Below are 17,579 nucleotides of genomic sequence, written 5' to 3'. Positions count from 1 at the left end.
GTGTAAACAGGTACTTCCTTATGTTTGGTTTAAACCTGCTGCCTAGTAATTTCTGGTTCTTGGGCTATGTGAAGGGGTAAATAAACTTCCTTAGTCACTTTCTCCACGTCCCAGGCACGATTTTAGAGCCCTCTGTTGTAAAGCCCCCACCCCCACCCCCTAGTCATCACTTTTCTATGCTGAACAGTCTCAGCTCATGTGGAAGCTGTTCCAGACTCCGAGTCATTTTTAAAAAAAAGAAAAGGAGTACTTGTGGCACCTTAGAGACTAACCAATTTATTTGAGCATAAGCTTTTGTGAGCTACAGCTCACTTCATCGGATGCATACTGTGGAAAGTGTAGAAGATCTTTTTATACATACAAAGCATGAAAAAATACCTCCCCCCACCCCACTCTCCTGCTGGTAATAGCTTATCTAAAGCGATCACTCTCCTTACAACGTGTATGATAATCAAGTTGGGCCATTTCCAGCACAAATCCAGGTTTTCTCCCCCTCCCCCCACACAAACCCACTCTCCTGTTGGTAATAGCTTATCTAAATTGACCGCTCTCCTTACAATGTGTATGATAATCAAGGTGGGCCATTTCCAGCACAAATCCAGGGTTTAACAAGAATGTCTGGGAGGCGGGGGTAGGAAAAAACAAGGGGAAATAGGTTACCTTGCATAATGACTTAGCCACTCCCAGTCTCTATTCAAGCCTAAGTTAATTGTATCCAATTTGCAAATGAATTCCAATTCAGCAGTCTCTCGCTGGAGTCTGGATTTGAAGTTTTTTTGTTGTAATATCGCAACTTTCATGTCTGTAATCGCGTGACCAGAGAGATTGAAGTGTTCTCCGACTGGTTTATGAATGTTATAATTCTTGACATCTGATTTGTGTCCATTTATGCTTTTACGTAGAGACTGTCCAGTTTGGCCAATGTACACGGCAGAGGGGCATTGCTGGCACATGATGGCATATATCACATTGGTGGATGTGCAGGTGAACGAGCCTCTGATAGTGTGGCTGATGTGATTAGGCCCTGTGGTGGTGTCCCCTGAATAGATATGTGGGCACAGTTGGCAACGGGCTTTGTTGCAAGGACAGGTTCCTGGGTTAGTGGTTCTGTTGTGTGGTATGTGGTTGCTGGTGAGTATTTGCTTCAGGTTGGGGGGCTGTCTGTAGGCAATGACTGGCCTGTCTCCCAAGATTTGTTGCCCTGCTCTGTACTTTTTTTCAATTCTAATGTATCTTTTTTGAGATGGGACGACCAGAACTGCATGTAGTATTCAAGGTGTGGGCGTACCCTAGATTTATGTGGTGGCATTATGATATTTTCTGTCTTATCTATCCCTTCCCTAATGGTTACTGACATTGTTAGCTTTTTTTGATGGCCGCTGCACACTGAGCAGATGTTTTCAGAAAACTATCCACAATGATTCCAATATCTCTTCTTTAGTGATAACAGCTAATTTAGACCCCACCATTTTGTAAATGTAGTTGGCATTATGTTTTCCAATGTGCATTACTTTTCTTTATCAACATTGAATTTCATCTGCCATTTTCTTGTCCAGTCACTCAGTTTTGTGAGATCCCTTTGTAGCTCTTCGCAGTCAGCTTTGAACTTAACTATCTTGAGTAATTTTGTATCATCTGCAAACTTTGCCACCTCACTGTTTACCCCCTTTTCCGGATTATTTATGAATACGCTCAACAGCACTGGTCCCAGTACAGATCCTGGAGGGATCCCACTATTTACCTCTCTCCATTCTGAAAACTGATCATTTATTCCTACCCTTTGTTTCCTATCCTTTAACCAGTTACTGATCTAGGAGAGGACCTCCCCTCTTATCCCACAACTGCTTATTTTGCTTAAGAGCCTTGGGTGAGGGACCTCGTCAAAGACTTTCTGAAAGTCCAAGTACACTATATCCACTGGATCACCCTTGTCCACATGTTTGTTGACACCCTCTAAGAATTCTAATAGATTGGTGAGGCATGGTTTCCCTTGACACAAGCTATGTTGATGCTTCCCCAACATATGTTCACCTCTGTGTCTGATAATTCTGTTTTTTATTATAGTTTCCACCAATTTCCCTGGTACTGGAAGTTTGACTTACTGGCCTGCAATTGCTGGGATCACCTCTGGAGTCTTTTTTTTAAATAGGTGTTAGGTTAGCTTCCCTGCAGGCATCTGTTACAGAGGCTGATGTAAGTGACAGCTTACATACCACAGTAAGTAGTTCTGCAATTTCACATTTGAGTTCTTTCAGAACCCTTGGGTAAATTCCAGCTGGTCCTTGTGACTTATTACTGTTTAATTTATCAATTTGTTCCAAAACCTCCGATGAATGCATCCGTTGAAGTGAGCTGTAACTCACGAAAGCTTATGCTCAAATAAATTGGTTAGTCTCTGAGGTGCCACAAGTCCTCCTGTTCTTTGTGCGAATACAGACTAACATGGCTGCTACTCTGAAACACCTCAGTCTGGGACAGTTCCTCAGCTTTGTCTCCTAGAACGAATGGCTCAGGTGTGGGAATCTCCCTCACATCCTCTTCAGTGAAGATTGAAGCAAAGAATTCATTTAGTTTCCTTATCTGCAACCTTATCTGCACCCCGGCTACGCAGCACGGTGCCTCTGGCTTGGCAGCAACATCGCAGAACTGTAAGTGCGCTTTGTATATTTTTTGCACGGTGATACTTCACAGCGCTCACCAGGGTGAAAGTCACACATCTCTCCTTAATAAACCGCACACATGTACGCACCTGGGGGGGTCTAAACACTGCCTGCTGGCAGCTTTTATGTGCCAAAGACTAAATATGGGGCTTGGAACCAAGGGCCGGAGGCTGCTTTTCTAAAACAAACAAACGCTGAAATGCAGCGGAGAGTTAGCTCAACCCCGCCTGCTCCCCCTTCCCCCAGGGGTCAAGGAGACGAGCCGGACCTGGGCTAAATAGCTGTGCTGAGAAAAGGCGCTCGGGAGAGTCCTAGGAAACAGAAAGGTGGAGCTTCTGTGGGGCAGGGCCTGCAGTGGCTTTTCATCCCCCTTGGGCGCCTGGCACAGGGCAGGGCCCCACCACAAAGACACGATCCTTGGGCCGAGGCCTGGAACGGCCTCCAGGCCGGGGAGTGTTACCGGGAACCCACTGGGAACCCCCAACCAGCGTGTGAGCTGCAGGGGCTGCGAGCTGGGCCCAGCGGGTCAGGGTCCAGGAGCTGACCCGGTCCAGCAAGGCGGGCCCTGCAGGCCCGCAGTGACCTGGGGTGGTTCAGGGTCCCTGCCGGTGCCTAGTTTCTCCAGTCACCGTTCAAGGGGCGAAGGGGCCAGAGCCAGCCCTAGGCCACAGCAGACTAAGGACTCGCTTAGGGTCCTTATTCACTTTTCATTATAAGCACCTGCCTGTTTTGGGGGGAGGGGGGGCATTGCTGTCCAGGGCCCCCTCTGGGCTAGCGCTGGAAGGAGAACAGCCCAGTTACGGTGAGTCACGGGCTCAGGCTCGCTGTGGGTTAGCTACAGGCTGCTTTTGCTAGTTGGGGAGTAAAAGGTCTCCGGGATTAGGAGCTTAGACACACTCCTTGGTCCCCACCGGCCCGTTTCATTAAGTGGTTCAGGGAGAGGCGAATGCTCTTTTCCATGGAAGCCTCCTGTCCCCCCAGCCTTTGCCAGGCCGGGAAGGTGCTAGTGGGGTGGGGGTCTGGCGGCTGGTTAGCCCCACAGCCGGGGGTGGCTGCAGACAGCTGGGCCGCAGGGGGACGCGCAGGGGCTGACTGCCGGGGCACTTGCTCTGGGGTGGAAAGCAGCACTGACCGCCCGGCGTTGGCGGGGAGAAGTCTCACAGAGGCAAAGGGGCCTTGGTGTGTGTCCCCCCCGCCCCCCCCCCACGCTGCGCAAGGCGGCTCCCAGCGTCGGCGAGTGTGGACTGGCCGAAGCAATGTCCGGCAAGGTCCCCGCAAAAGTAAACCCTAACCCTAAGCGTCGTCTCCCCTGTGCAGGGCCTTGGCTGGAGCCAATGGGCCCTTCTACACGGACCCCGGCTTCCCGTGCAAAGGCGCAGCCGCTGCTCCGCTGAGAAGGTCCCGTCTCTTGCGGGGACACTTCGCCTTTTGCAGCATCCCTTTGCTCCAGCTCGCCATGCTCCCGGCCGTTCCGCCTTGTGTCTCGCCAGCGGCCTGGAGAGTTTTGTTCAAACCAGTTTCATATGTTAAGCCTCAACAACTCTACCCCAGCCCCGCGGCTCAGGGGCGCAAGCGGGCCGCCTTTGGTTCTTTTTCTCCCACGTCCTCCCTAACCCTGCCCGCTCCATTGCTGGGCCGTGCAGGGAAAGAAACCGAGACCGACACGGGATCTGGGAGCCGGTTTATTAAACCCGGGAGCCAGGTACAGACACGCTGCCCCCCCCCCGCCCCGGCGCCCCTTGGCAGCCAAGGCGATCGTTGATGCCAGCGCGGCAGCCACGCCGGGGGCTTCCCGCGGGTCCTGCGTCTCCCCGGGGGCGGGAACCAGCCGGGGGCGCCCGGGGCGCAGGCTAGCCAAGGAGCCGAGGCCCGCGGGGACCAGGACTAACCCCCAGGCACGTCCCCGCTGCGCTCTAGCGCCCACGGGCAGGGAAACGCCCGCGCGCCCCCAGCCACTCACGGTCTCCGGACCGAGCCGCGCCCGGGGGGGCGGCGCGGGCGCTACCAGGGCCGCCACAGCGCCTGGCTCCTGCCGGGCAGGGAGGGTCTTTGCTCCACGGCGCCGCGCCGCTGGGCAGCAGCGCCCGGCTCAGTCCGGGGCTGGGAGCTGGGAGCGCCGGGGGCCCCGGGGCGCTGCGTGAAGGGCCGGGAGCCGCCGGCTTTCTGCAAAGGCGCCGGCTGCTCCGCCGCGCGGCCGCCGGGCCGGGAGCCCCGGGGCTCCGGGCGCTGCGCGGTGAGGCTGCTGTCCGTGGTCCTGCAGCCGGAGCCGCTCACCCGCGGGGAGGCCCGGGCGAGCTCCTGCAGCAGGTGGAAGGAGGAAGCTTCGCTGGCCCCCTCGGAGCGCAGCAGGAACTGGTTCACCCCATGCAGGCAGCTCCGGAAGCCGGCCTGGTAGTCAGCCCCTGGGAGAACGGAGAGCGGATCAGGAGCCTTGGGACGCGCCGCAGCGGCCCCCGCCCCCCCCCGGCGCCGGGGAGGGCCCCAGCCCACCCCATCGGTGCCAGCCGGGAGCCTCCAGGGCCAAGCCCCCCACCCCGACAGCATCAGTGCTGCTCCTGCCCGCACCACCCTGCAGCTCCGCACCGCTGGGAACCCAAGACTGCGCGCGGGGCCCCTGGCCAGCAGGGGTGCGGGGTCTCTGAACAGCCCGTGGGGCTTGGGGCGAGCACCCCGGGGCGTCAGGCCGCCCGCTGGCCGGGAGAGGAGCCTGGGGCGCGTGTATCCAGGACGCTGCGTTACCCGCGGCTCTCTCCTGCGCGCCCAGGGCGCAGCCCGTCCTGTCCGAGTGCAACCTGCTCTTGGGATGCAGGGGACGTGTCAGTCCGTGCGGCACGCGCCCCTGCCCCGATCCTGGCCTGCAGAGAAGCCAGGAAACAGCGGCTACTCAGCCCCTCCCCCTCGGGGGGCGGGGTCCAGTTACACCAGCGGGCTCTCCGGCGAGCCCGGCGCTGCTCCGCCCCAGCCTGCGAGCCACGGGATTAATAGACACTGGAATTGACAGAGCAAAGGGACCGGGCAGGATCGTGTCCACACAGGGCTCGGTGCCATCGATATAACGGGGCGTGGGATCTAAATCCAGAGTACATTTCAAATCAGTGTCTTGGGGCGTCCAGGGAACCCGGGCTCGGCCAAAGGCAGCCCAATAACCAGACCCGCTGCTGGCGCCCGGGTACCCGGGCTGAGATTCCGTGTGTTTCCTTGCACCACGACTCGCGGATTCGCATCATTGGGATGTAACTGGCGGGACCCCGTAACATTGAGCTTCGATCCCGATTAACACGGGACCCATCTACCCAGCAACAGACGCCGAGAGCCTGTTACTCCCGCGAGGAAACGGGGTTTTACCTTGGACAGAATTCTGGAGGCTTTTCATGTACTTGACGCTCAGCTCCAGGATATCTGCCTTCTCCAGTTTGCGCTTTCTGATCTGGAGAGAGAGAGAGAGAGCCCCAGCGCGATCAATAACGTACCGAACGGGCCACACAATCGTGCTTTGGTTCCACTGTAAATGCGGAGCCAGGACGTGCCCCCGGGGAAAGCTGTTTGGACACTGACTGTCTGGGGGCGAGGTTCCCGGGGCGGGGGACTCACGTGGTGGGAATAGTGCTTTTCTAGCAGCGCCTTCAGCTGCTCCAGAGACACGTTAATCCTGGCTCTTCTCTTCTTCTCCATCAAGGGTTTTGAGATCTGCGGGGAAGAAGGGAAATGTTACCGGGGTTTGGCTGCCACTCCTCCGCCGGCCCCAGGCACTTCTTTCCTCCTGCCTAGTGCTGCTGGCAAACCTTGCGGAAGCTACAGAGCAGCGGTTTCTCCTGCCCTCCGGGCTGGGTGACCATGTTCCCCCCTCTCTGGGAATGAGCGGCCCTGGGAGTTCGCAGCCGGGGGCGGGAGCCAGGATTTATACGGGGGACTCACTTTACATGTCAATACCGGCATTCAGGCGCTGAGCACCTCCCCGAGGGGGGCACGGGCCGGGGCGGGCAGTTGGGGAAGGGGAATCCTGTGGCCGAGGAGCCATGTGATGGGCGAGGCGAGGGCGGCTGAGAAGGGTTGCAATGACTTTTACCAAGATGTTCAAGTTTCTTTTGTGTGTTTCACTGGATTTAAAGAACGGGAGCCACCGCCCAGCCCGCCACATCTCAGGGGCGGGGGCTCCGCATTGGGAAGCAAATGGCATCACTAGAGTTACCTCTGCCCGCCCTCCCCCGCCCCGGGTGGGGGGTTCACCAGGCCCTTGACCTGCGGCTCTGAACTCTCATAGGGATCCCTTTGTGTTCTGCGCCCCTGGGTGCCGGAAAACACGCGGCTCTCGCTGTATGGGCTTGTTTGGGCCGTGATTGGCTGTACAGCGCCGCGCACCGCCCCAGCGCTCGCAGACACCAGCTGGTTCCTTTGCTCGCGGTCGCTGGCGGCTCGGGTCCCGCTGCTGCAGCCTGTGCGCCCCGAGGATCCCTAGCGCGCTACTCCACCGGGCCCAGCGTCCCCCCGCCGGCCTCTGCTAATTAGCGGCGGGTTTATTCCCTGCCGGCCGCACGCCGCCCGGCCCCGGGCCAGGCTCTGGAAGAGCCCCCTGCCAGGCGGGCCCCGGGAGATGAAGACATGCCACCTAGGGGCAGCCATTCCTCCTTTCTGGCCGCGTTTCACGCTCGGCGCGGGGAGGCCAGGCTAGATTAGCGGCCCTAATGCCCGGACAATGCAGCAATTTTCTGCTCCCAGCCCTTCAAAGCCCACGGAGGGGCGATTTCTGCGCTCCGAGCGGAGACAGGGGCGAACACATGTTTCATTAAAGCGTGGAAGGGCCGGGCCAGCCCCGCGCGCTCACAGGTGCACGGGGGATTCCCGAGGAGCCTGGGAGAGGAGCGGTCCAGGGAAGTGGGGTTTCCAGCTGCGCCCATCTCCTTGGCCCGGGCCCCCTGCACACCTCGGGAACTCTCCCTCCCGCGCTGCCCCTCGTTCCTGTCCCATGCACTCCTGGTGCGGCGGGGGCGCTTTCTCTCGCTCGCTGGCTTTTGTCCTTAGAGCCGTAACTATTCCGGGCGCCCCTTCCCCACTGCACGTGGGAACTCAGCAGAGAGCGGGTGGGGGGGGGGGACGGAGGCGTTCCCGGATTCGCCTCGCTTCAAAATTGCTTTCCACAGTCTAAATTCCTCCAGCTCACTCATTTAAAAGGTTTTTATAACAGACAATTAGGTCTGGTCCCAGATACAAAACCCCAGATGTTTGGAAAGCCACAAACCGTTTGTGTGAGCGCGGCCCGCGGCGCTTTTGACCAGCACAGGGAGAATGCAGAATGAGCACCGGGTCGCCAGCAAACCCGCGGCGGGGATGGGGGGGGGTCCTTAAACGTGGTTGGGGAGGGGACCCCTCCAAACCTCTCCGCTCCTCGCACGCGCTCCCCGGGGTTCTGGTCACCCTACTAAAAGCCAAACCTCCAGGGAGTCCTGCGGAGTGTCCCGTGGCCCCCTTGGGTGCTGAAATGGACCCAGGGGTGCCCTGCCGTTGACTTCAAAGGGAGAGGTGCAGGATCGGGCCCATGGCTGAGGGGCCCAGCCCAGGTTCACTCCACGGTGTGTAGGGAAAGGGGGCCGAGCCCGCCGAGGGCTGGGGCTGCCCCGAGCGCGCAGAAAGGGCCAGTGTCCCGCAGTGTAAATCGCTGGTGCGGAGCGGGTCAGTGGGTGCCAGGCGCCCCGTGCAGGAAAAGCGGGGGCACGCGCGCGTCCCGTGGCACCGTGAGGACACCCCCCCCCCGGGGCAGGCCGCTCCCGTCCCGCCACGCGGGGCCCCCTCCCGCGACTGGCCGTCTGCCCCGCCTGCCCGCAGCGCTCCCAGCCCTGCTCCGTCATTTGGCCTTTAATGAGGCTTTTATTATGCCCACGGGCCGCGCTGAATCCCGCCTTCGCCGCTGTCCCTGCAGCCCTGCGCCGCTGGCCGGGGACAATAGATCAAAGGGCCGCCGGGCGGGGGCTGCCGGACCCAGCGGGGCAGCGAAGGTGACCGGGGAGTTATTCTCCTATTCACAGCCCGCTCTGCTGCGCCCTGAGACCGCCGGCTCCTCCCAGAATGGCCCTTGCAGTGACTGGACACCCCTGCTGCCTGGGGCCAGCTCCAGCCACTCCCAGGGGCCTTCCTGGGCCGGGCCCACCACTGCCCCAGGGAGGGAGGGGTTGGGGGGCACCAGCTCTGCCATCCTATTACCCCGGCCTCCCGGATACCTGCCCAGCGCGGAGGCAGGGGCTAAGTGGCGGAAAGTTGGTCTCTGACCAATCCAGGATCTGACCTTCCCCTTACCCCCCAGTCCCTCTCTTCGGGACCCGCCTGCAGTTTAGCGCAGAGACATCTCTGCTCAGGCAGGAGAATACAACCCAGGGGCCCGACTAGGCCATAGGAGCTGGGGGTGCCGGGGGCGCTGCGGCACCCCCTGGCTTGAAGTGGTTCCATCACATACAGGGTTTGCAGTTTGGTTCAATGTCTCTCAGTGCCCCTCCCCCCACTATACACATTGTACCAGCGCCCCTGGATTAGGCGGGAGGATCTTGTCCCGGAACAAGGTGGGGGAAGGATGCCAGGGCAGCTGGATTTCCTCCCATGACTCCCAAGTAGGGGTGCTGGAGCAATGGGCGGGGGGGGGGGGGGCTGAGAGCCATTGCACTGAACTGTAACCCTGCACCCCAGCACCCCCAGTCCCAGCACCCGTGCCCATGACTCGCGGGCGGAGTGGCCTGCAGACGGCAGCTCGCCACCCAGCCACTTGCCGCTGGCATCGCCAGCATCCCTGCCCAGCAGGTCACCCACCATGCAACCGGGCCAGCGGGCCAACCGCTGCATTCCTGCGGGAAGACATCGCCAGTGTCAGCTTCGGGGCTGCCGGGGTGTGTCACGAACCCCGCTTTCATGCAACACAAGGCGGGGGGCGGGGAGTCACCTTCCCAAGACAAACGGGAGGCGCGGGCTGGGCTGGCTTGTGCCAGGGAGTCCCTGGGCACTGGTGCTGGCCCAGCCCAACCAGCCGCTGCAGACTCGTCCCCCACGCGCACCAGCCCGAGCCCCTCCGCACCCCTGGGTGCGGGGTGGTTACACCGCCTCTCCTGGGCGCCGACACGCTCCTTGCTCAGACACCAGCCCAGCACGCCCGGACCCACGGGCACGGAGGGGCTGGGCAGAGGAAATCTGGAGCCCCGCGTCCCGTGCGGGGCGAGGTGGGCGGACAGGCCCCTCTCCCCTCGGGGGGCCGATTGCTGGAGCTTGGCTGGCCCGGGCCGCTCGGGCGGCGTTTCCCAGGCAGGGCGGCAGCTCGCAGCGTGGAGAATCGCGGGCCCGCCCCCGGCCTTTCAGTGCCCGGCAGGCTCGGGGGCCGCGCTGGGGACAGCCTGAGCGCAGGGGAGCCGGGCCCGCCTGCCCGGGCAGTGCCGCGCCGAGCTGGGCGCCGCGGGCAGGGGCCCCTGGCAGCGCTGTGTCCGGCTGGCTGGGTGGAGCGCGCCCCCCGGCCGTGGAGTCCAGGGCGCGGAGGGGCCCTGCCGGCGCTGGGGCTCTGCCCTTGGCAGGAGGCGGCTCCGCGCACGGGCTGGAGCAGGGGAAGCCCCCTGGATTTGCCCTTCAGAGCCACGGCAGCCCGGGGCTGGGGAGCCTCCCCACTGCAAACCCTGGTCCTTCTCCTGCCTCCTCCTCCCACCCCCAGGATCTGTCCCGTCCCCTCTCCTCCGGCCTCATGGCAGGCTCTCTGGGGCAGGAGCTGCCGCCTTGGGACAGCACCAACACAGTGGGGCCCGGCTCGGTGATGGGGGCCCTAGGCGCGAGTCAGGGCCCGCCCTGGCACAGCCCCCCAAAGCACAGGAGGGACCCTTTAGCTCAGCAGTGCTAGCAAAGGGGGCGGCCAGTCCTACTGGAGCTTGGCCCAGCGGGTTGCCAGCCTGCCCAGTACAGGCATCTGGGCCCACCGCAGCACTGGGTAGTGGCATCCCCCTTACTGGACACACACTTAGGGGCCGGAACCATGTCCCCTGTCATCTGCACAATCCCTCAGTCTGGTGCCTAAGCAGTTCTGTTAAGAGCTATTAATATTGTAAATACAATGCTAGGCCCACAGCTTGCCATAACCCTGAAGATTGAAATATCACAGGCTGGAAGAACTGAGGACTCTTTCAAACCACACTGTGATTTAAAATTACTAGAAAGGGAATTGTTGCTGGCAGCTGCTCAAAGAGAAAGTGCCGTGAGAATTAGGCAGTGGTCTGTATTGTTAGGGGAAACTCCAGTTCTCCTTTAGGGTAATTTGTCACCTAATGATATGCTTCCTTGTCATAAACCCCTGATGGCTTCTGTAAGTCTTTCAAAGGAGGCTCTTTTAGCAACCAAATGATCCTTGTTATGCTGATCTCACTAGAACAAAGGAAGCCAAGGAAGCAGAGGGCACTTGGTGAAGTGCGGAGGGTAATTAAACAAGACACTGCAAAGCTGAGCTTCTTTCAAACCAGCTGATTATCGCTTCTCAAAGAGCCATTGGATGCCCCTTGACTCATGGCCTCAGACTGGGTTAATAACAATTAAACATAAACAATGGCCTCATCCTGCAGTCCCTACTCAGGCGATAGGCCAGGGCTGTAGGTGCAGGGGGAAAGCAGCTCCCTTGGAAGTCAATGGGAGTGTTGCCGGTGGGACAAAAGGGGGCAGGATTTCACCCATGATTCCATCATAACCGGCTGACTCACTTCACACATGTAGGACTCCAGGCCCTCTGAACTCAATGGGAGCTTTACCATCAATGCTTTTGGAGACAGGATCTACTCAGTGATTCCCTCTGACTCCAGACGGAGGTGTGGGTGTTACTGAGGGAGAGCTGGGCCCATGTAGGCAACATGTGACCTAAGGGTACCATGGGAACCTCACCATTTGTCTTCCATCCTTCTGAGAACCGAACACTGTAATCCTTAATGTGATAGGAAATTGTTTGCGTTCATCTTCTGTTCTATTACCTGAGACGCTGCATGCGATCATGGATTGTAAGCCCTATTACAATGCACAGGCCCGAAAGGTAAAGGTTAGGTGGAGACTGCTCCACTAGAACTCAGCATTTCTGGACTTTTTGGTGTTTAATTTCTCAATCTTGGTGCTTCGTGACTGTAGCTATTATTTTGCATGAAATGTGACTGGGGTAGAGTCCAGTGTTAGGGGTAGCATGGAGCTGCTCTCTTGGAGTTTGGGATAGAAATCTGACCCTGAGAGCTTCCCAGCATGCAGAGAATGTGCATCTGGCCTCCCCCTTATTCAGCATACTCCTCCCCCCATGTGCACAGGTCCCACTCCAGCGGGGCCAGGGCCTCAGGGGAGAGTAAGGGCAGCAGTCCCAGTGCCTGGCCCTTGTACTTGGCCACACAAAGAAGAGGACAGAGAAAGGCTCCTTGTGCATGGGGGCCTGCCACAATTTGTAACTATTACTCGCTTACATACACAAGGAAATCTCCAGCAAACAGTCTGGAATTCAGATTTCCCTGGATTTCCAAAGACCCAGATGGTTTGCTTTGCTTCTTTCTGCAAACTCTCTAGGGTGGAAGTGAGCACATTGCAAAACTGAATTAAAGAGTAAAGAGAAACTATCCTCATATTTTGAGAATACATTGGTCAAGCGATAAAAAGGGGGAAAGAATCCGATCCAGATTCAGATTCGGTCAGGAAGAAAAGGGCTTGCAAACCTTTCTTCTGCTCTAATGGTTACTTACCAATCTTCGTTTCCCTCCAAGGGCCAACTTTTAATCGTGTGCCTGCTTTTCCCACCTATTATTTTAATTACATGGCTATTTCTTGCACAGCAGGCTGTGTTTAATGAATGACTACTACATGAAAAGGCTCCTGACGGTTCAACATATCCCCACGCTGCTCTCTGGATTTGCCTATTCTATATGCTACATCTGGTTGGTTTTGAACAACTTGTGTGGTGAGTAGTATTAAACAGTGGAAAATTGACCGAAAAATGTTGCTAATGTGCAATGTTCTGCTCTGGCTATGAGAAGATGATCCCCAGAGCCGGGCTGAGAGCTGCTATTCACTGCTGGTCACGCTCCAGATTTGGAGGCAGCACCGTATTAATGGGCTCTACCCTCTCCCCCCCAAAATGTTACCCCACACAGAGCTAAAGAGTACACAAAATCCCATGGTCTCCCAAGCTGTTCTGGGATCTGCATAGGGAAGTTACCCATCAATTTGGTTCTCAGCAAGCAGAAAATGCATATATAAATAGCACTCTGGACTTCAACAATCTGTGGCATATAAAGGATGCTTGGAAATGTTGGGTCTGACTTTCTTCTCACTTACACCGGTATAAATCAGGAGTAACTCCACTGAAGACAGTGGAATGATATTCATGTGTAACTGCTGTGAAATCGGAATCAGGCCTGGCCTCCAGACTCTTACACGGACATTTGTTTTTGCTCATCTCAATTTTTGCCAACAAGCTCCTAATTTTAGATTACTGGAAGTGCGCTGCACATTTATCTGCTGCAAACTATTTTCTTTCTTTTAATTAATGTTCTATCCTGAGTCACACTTTGATTAAAGCCTTAGATCTGCCAGGGAATGCTGAAATGCGGAGGTGCACTTTGATCTTTAACAATAATATTAACATTTCTGAGAACAATTACGTCCTTGGATATTGCAATGCCCTGGTATGTAAGGGCACTGTGTCGAGTGACCACATTTACTTTTGCTTGAGTCATTTTCTGTTTTAGTTGGGGATTCAAAACCACCAGCTACTGATAGTTATTTTTATTCTGAAGCAAAGAAAGAAAGAATAAAAGTGCCCCCTTTCCCACATGATATTGTTGCTACTCCTGGGAACAGTCTTGGGTTATATGATTCCCAACTTCAGAAGACTTTGATTTCATAGCGGGGGTGGGGAGAGGAGATAAGAGATTTCTGTGGGCTCCTTCGTTGCTAAACTCATGACACATTTCTGGAGACAGAGATGAATGCCCTAATTTTTCCTGCACTGAAGAAAGCCGAAGTACAGCAAATCTGGGAATGGCAGTCTGTCCAGTGGCTTGGTCACTTGTTACAATTAAAGCTGTGGTCATCTGGAAAGGCGAGGACCTGACAAAAGCCAGCAGTCTTTTTTCTTTTATTACATCATACTTTAATTCAGTCCTTGCTCAAGCCATATTTCAATCAGTTAGCTAGTGATTATCAATCACGACTGACTTGAGCAAACTCAAACACCCTGAAATAAGTTAGCCTACCCCTGAGAAGTCTGCTGGGGCTGAAGTTTTAACATCTGTTTAGTTAGGTTTCAGCTATAAGCAGCCTGATGCCACATAATGAGTCAAGGGAGTGAATCAAGGAAGTGAATCAACACTGAACTGGGTTTTTCAAGAGTTGAGAAGAGTGAATTCAGAAAGACCCCATTGTCTAAGCCTTTTGTGCGTAGCTCCAGCTGGCCCTAATCTTTAAATATTTACTCTGCTCTATTGTTGAAATATAATTTACACACTTTAAACTAATTCACTGATAGAATGTGCAGCCTTTATGGAAGTTTTAGAGAGTTTAATCTGCAAAAACTGAAGTGCACCCAAAAGAGTATGATTCTGGGTTATCATGTTCATTAAAAGCCATCAACCATCTACAACTAGCTTCACTGAACTCCAAGGAGTTCAGTTACAAATAAGAATTGCTGGTTTCAAATGGCAGATTACTATTATTTTATATACAGCACTACAAATTTTCATGACTTTTTACAAGACGACAAGTGCCCTGCCTTGAAGAGTTTACAGTTTAAATGAGAAATCACAGCTCACTGGTTAAGGATCACACAGGAGAGTGGAGGCTGGTACTGCTGGCATGGGACAGAAGACCAACATTTTCAAGGGTCCACTGGTTTGGAGCACCTCAATTTTTGGGAACCTAGCTGGAGACCTTGAGACTGAATTTCAGAGGTGCTGAGCATGCGCAGGACCCAGTAACTAGAATTAGTAAACATACATTCTCTACCTTGCCTTGCAATTGTGGGCTTCTGTTGACTAGTGCACATGCCCCCTCTAGTGTCCACGACACAACACGGTTACAAAAGCATGAATCAAGTTACAAGCCATGTGGGCACTCACCCTCAAATGACACAACCCCAGTGGACACACAGGGCTTTTATTTATTGCTGTCTGGGCCCGCAGGCCCCGCTGCTGCAGCATTTACAGCTTCTCAGCCCTCCCCTGCTCGCAGCAGGGATGGTGTGGTATTCCAGCTCCTTCTGTCTGGCAGTCCAACCCACTGCTTCGGCAGCAGAAGAGCACTTCTGTGTCACAAAGACAGTACAGAGAAACAACGGGCCAAATGCTAATGTCACCTGTAAATCCTGAGTCACTTCTTTGCGTAAATCCAGAGTGACCCCTCTGGAACCGAAAAGAACAGGAGGACTTGCGGCACCTTAGAGACTAACCCATTTATTTGAGCAGAAGCTTCCGTGAGCTACAGCCACTGAATGCATCGGATGAAGCGAGCTGTAGCTCACGGAAGCCTACGCTCAAATAAATGCCTTAGTCTCTAAGGTGCGACACGTTCTCCTGTTCTTCGTGCGAATACAGACTAACACGGCTGCTACTCTGAAACCACTGGAACCAGTGAAGTTATGTATGGAATGAGTACAAATGAGATCATAATTCAGGCCCTTGGTGGGGGGTCCCATTCATAAGGCCCGATTTCTTCTTAGTGAGCCATTACTCAAGAGTCAGCCCTCTGGTGACCTGCAGCTAAGCGCCTCCCTGCCTCCTCCCCTGCACAGGGGGCGCTGCAGGGCCGCATCGTGACCAACCCGTTCGGAGCCTCGCCCCTGAAACCCTGAGCCGGCTGGGGGAATCTCGCGAGATTCCAGTGCTTCCCCGGCGCTGTCTCGCGAGATTGGGCTTGTCGACGCTCCTCTCGCGAGACTTGTGGCGCGCGGCGGGGTTGCCGCCGGGCCGGCCGCCGTCATGGCCGCCGCGCAGGGGAGGCTGGTCGCGGAGGGCCGGGCCAGCCTGGCCGCCTTCCTGCTCGGGGCGTCGGTGGCGGCGCTGCCGCTGCTGCTGTCGGCGCCGCCCGCGCTGCTGGCCGGGCCCGGGCTCCAGGGGCGCGCGGCGCTGGCTCTGCACGTGGCCGGGATCAACGCGCTGCTGCTGCTGCTCTGGCGGCCGCCGCTCTACCAGGTGCGGCCCGGGGCGCTGGGGCGGGCCGCGGGGTGGTGGCGGGGGCGCGCGGGGGCTGCCCCACGGGGGGGCGGTGCCTGGCTCGGGGCGGGGGCTGCCCCGGGGGGCGGGGGCTTGGCTGGGGGCGGGGGCTGTCGCGGAGGGGGGGCGGGGCCTGGCTGGGGGCGGGGGCTGTCGCGGAGGGGGGGCGGGGCCTGGCTGGGGGCTGCCCCGCGGGGGGGGAAGAGGGCGGGTCGGCGCCTGGCTGGGGGCGCGCGGGAGCTGCCCCGGAGGGGGGGGGGCGCCTGGTTGGGGGCGGGGGCTGCCCCGCGGGTGGGGGGTGCGGGTCGGGGGCTGTCGCGGAGGGGGGGCGGGGGCTGTCGCGGAGGGGGGGCGGGGGCGGGTCGGCGCCTGGCTGGGGGCGCGCGGGAGCTGCCCCGGAGGGGGGGGGCGCCTGGCTGGGGGCGGGGGTTGTCGCGGAGGGGGGGCGGGGGCTGCCCCGCGGGTGTGGGGGGCGGGTCGGCGCCTGGCTGGGGGCGCGCGGGGGCTGCCCCGGGCTTGGCTGGGGGGCGGGGTCCCTCCGTTCCCGGTGTTTACACCTGGCGCACGAGACCGGTTGGGGGCGGGGCCCGCCGCGGGCCCCTTGGAGCCGGGGCTGCTGCTCTGGGGCAGAGACGGGAAGCTCTGTGTTTAATGTTCTGCTTCAGATCGCGATCCGGGCCTGCTTCCTGGGCTTTGCCTTCGGCTGTGGTTTGCTGCTGAGCTTTGGACAATCCTCATGGAAGCACTTTGGCTGGTGAGGAAATCCTTTGTTAAGGCTGGGGACAGGGACCTGTGTGCAGCGCAGGTCAGCAGGGTCTGAAAACGATTGCTGTACGGGGACCTGTGCTGAACAGCCTGCCGGGTCCCAGCCCTGTTCATGTAAGCCAGGCGACTGCATCAGAAAACCTGCATAGTTGTCACTGATTTTTGGTCCGAGAAGAAAGCCAGAGGCTGAATGGTCAGGCACATCTAACTCCCCTCCTGGCCTTTGCAGCGAAGTGCCTCCCAATGAAGGCTGAGGTGCACTACAAGTAAAATAGATGCACTCAAACCAATAGCCGAGAGGTGAGAGGTTTGGTATCCTATTGCTAGAAATTAGAGATGGAAAAATGTAATATTTGGTTATCTACTCAATACCCCTGGCATTGCAGGATCGATTGGCATTGTAGCATTATTACAGTCTCTACCTGCTGCTCTGGTCTGCTTGACTTGCATCAGGGCTAGTCTACACTGGCACCACTTTAACGTGCCTTGTGTGGTCACGGCGCAGCATTCTTAAAAAAACCCACCTCCACAAGGGGCGTAGCTACCAGTGCTGGTGCACTGTCTACACTGGCGCTTCGCAGCGCTGAAACTTGCTGCACTCAGGGGTGTGGTTTCAGAGTAACAGCTATGTTAGTCTGTATCCGCAAAAAGAAAAGGAGTACTTGTGGCACCTTAGAGACTAACCAGTTTATTTGAGCATAAGCTTTCGTGAGCTACATGCTCAAAAAGCTTATGTTCAAATAAATTGGTTAGTCTCTAAGGTGCCACAAGTACTCCTTTTCTTCAGGGATGTGGTTTTTTCACCCCCCTGAGCGAGAAAGTTGTAGTGCTGTTAATTGCCAGTGTAGACAAGCCCTTAAATATAATTGTGTTACTAATGCCTTGAAGCCTCCAGTTCCTCCTAAGTGAAAGTCTTAAGTTTTGTTTTTAATATATATGTGTACAGAACCTTACACAAATAACATGTTTGTTCCTA

General features: G+C 56.9%; 2 protein-coding genes across 8 annotated transcripts in view; one reads left to right on the top strand and one right to left on the bottom strand.

Annotated features, from left to right (window-relative positions):
• Positions 1–5,578: 5,578 nt before the first annotated feature.
• On the bottom strand, positions 5,579–6,525 carry HES3 (hes family bHLH transcription factor 3). Its single transcript, XM_037881481.2, has 3 exons — positions 6,443–6,525; positions 6,252–6,347; positions 5,579–6,087 (listed from the first exon to the last, which is right to left on the bottom strand). The coding sequence occupies exons 1-3, from the start codon at positions 6,494–6,496 to the stop codon at positions 5,950–5,952; spliced, it is 288 nt and encodes a 95-aa protein (XP_037737409.2). The 5' UTR covers positions 6,497–6,525; the 3' UTR covers positions 5,579–5,949.
• A 9,038-nt stretch (positions 6,526–15,563) lies between these two features.
• The window catches only part of ICMT (isoprenylcysteine carboxyl methyltransferase), a 54,918-nt gene continuing 52,902 nt past the window's right edge, over positions 15,564–17,579 (top strand). For 5 of the 7 annotated variants that reach the window (XR_006286469.1, XR_006286466.1, XR_006286468.1 and 2 more), the window contains exons 1-2: positions 15,577–15,817; positions 16,504–16,592. Coding sequence is in view for 1 of the 7 variants with exons in the window: in XM_037881009.2 (XP_037736937.1) it covers positions 15,605–15,817; positions 16,504–16,592 (302 nt within the window). In the remaining 6 variants the exon portion in view is untranslated. Of the gene's footprint in view, positions 15,818–16,503; positions 16,593–17,579 lie in introns of all 7 variants that reach the window. The other 2 variants (XM_037881009.2, XR_005222718.2) reach the window with 2 other exon arrangements.

This window comes from Chelonia mydas, chromosome 18, assembly GCF_015237465.2.
Source record: "Chelonia mydas isolate rCheMyd1 chromosome 18, rCheMyd1.pri.v2, whole genome shotgun sequence".
NCBI lineage: Eukaryota > Metazoa > Chordata > Testudines > Cheloniidae > Chelonia > Chelonia mydas.
The sequence above is the reverse complement of the archived record's forward strand: the minus strand, read 5'-3'. Positions and strand labels throughout refer to the sequence as shown.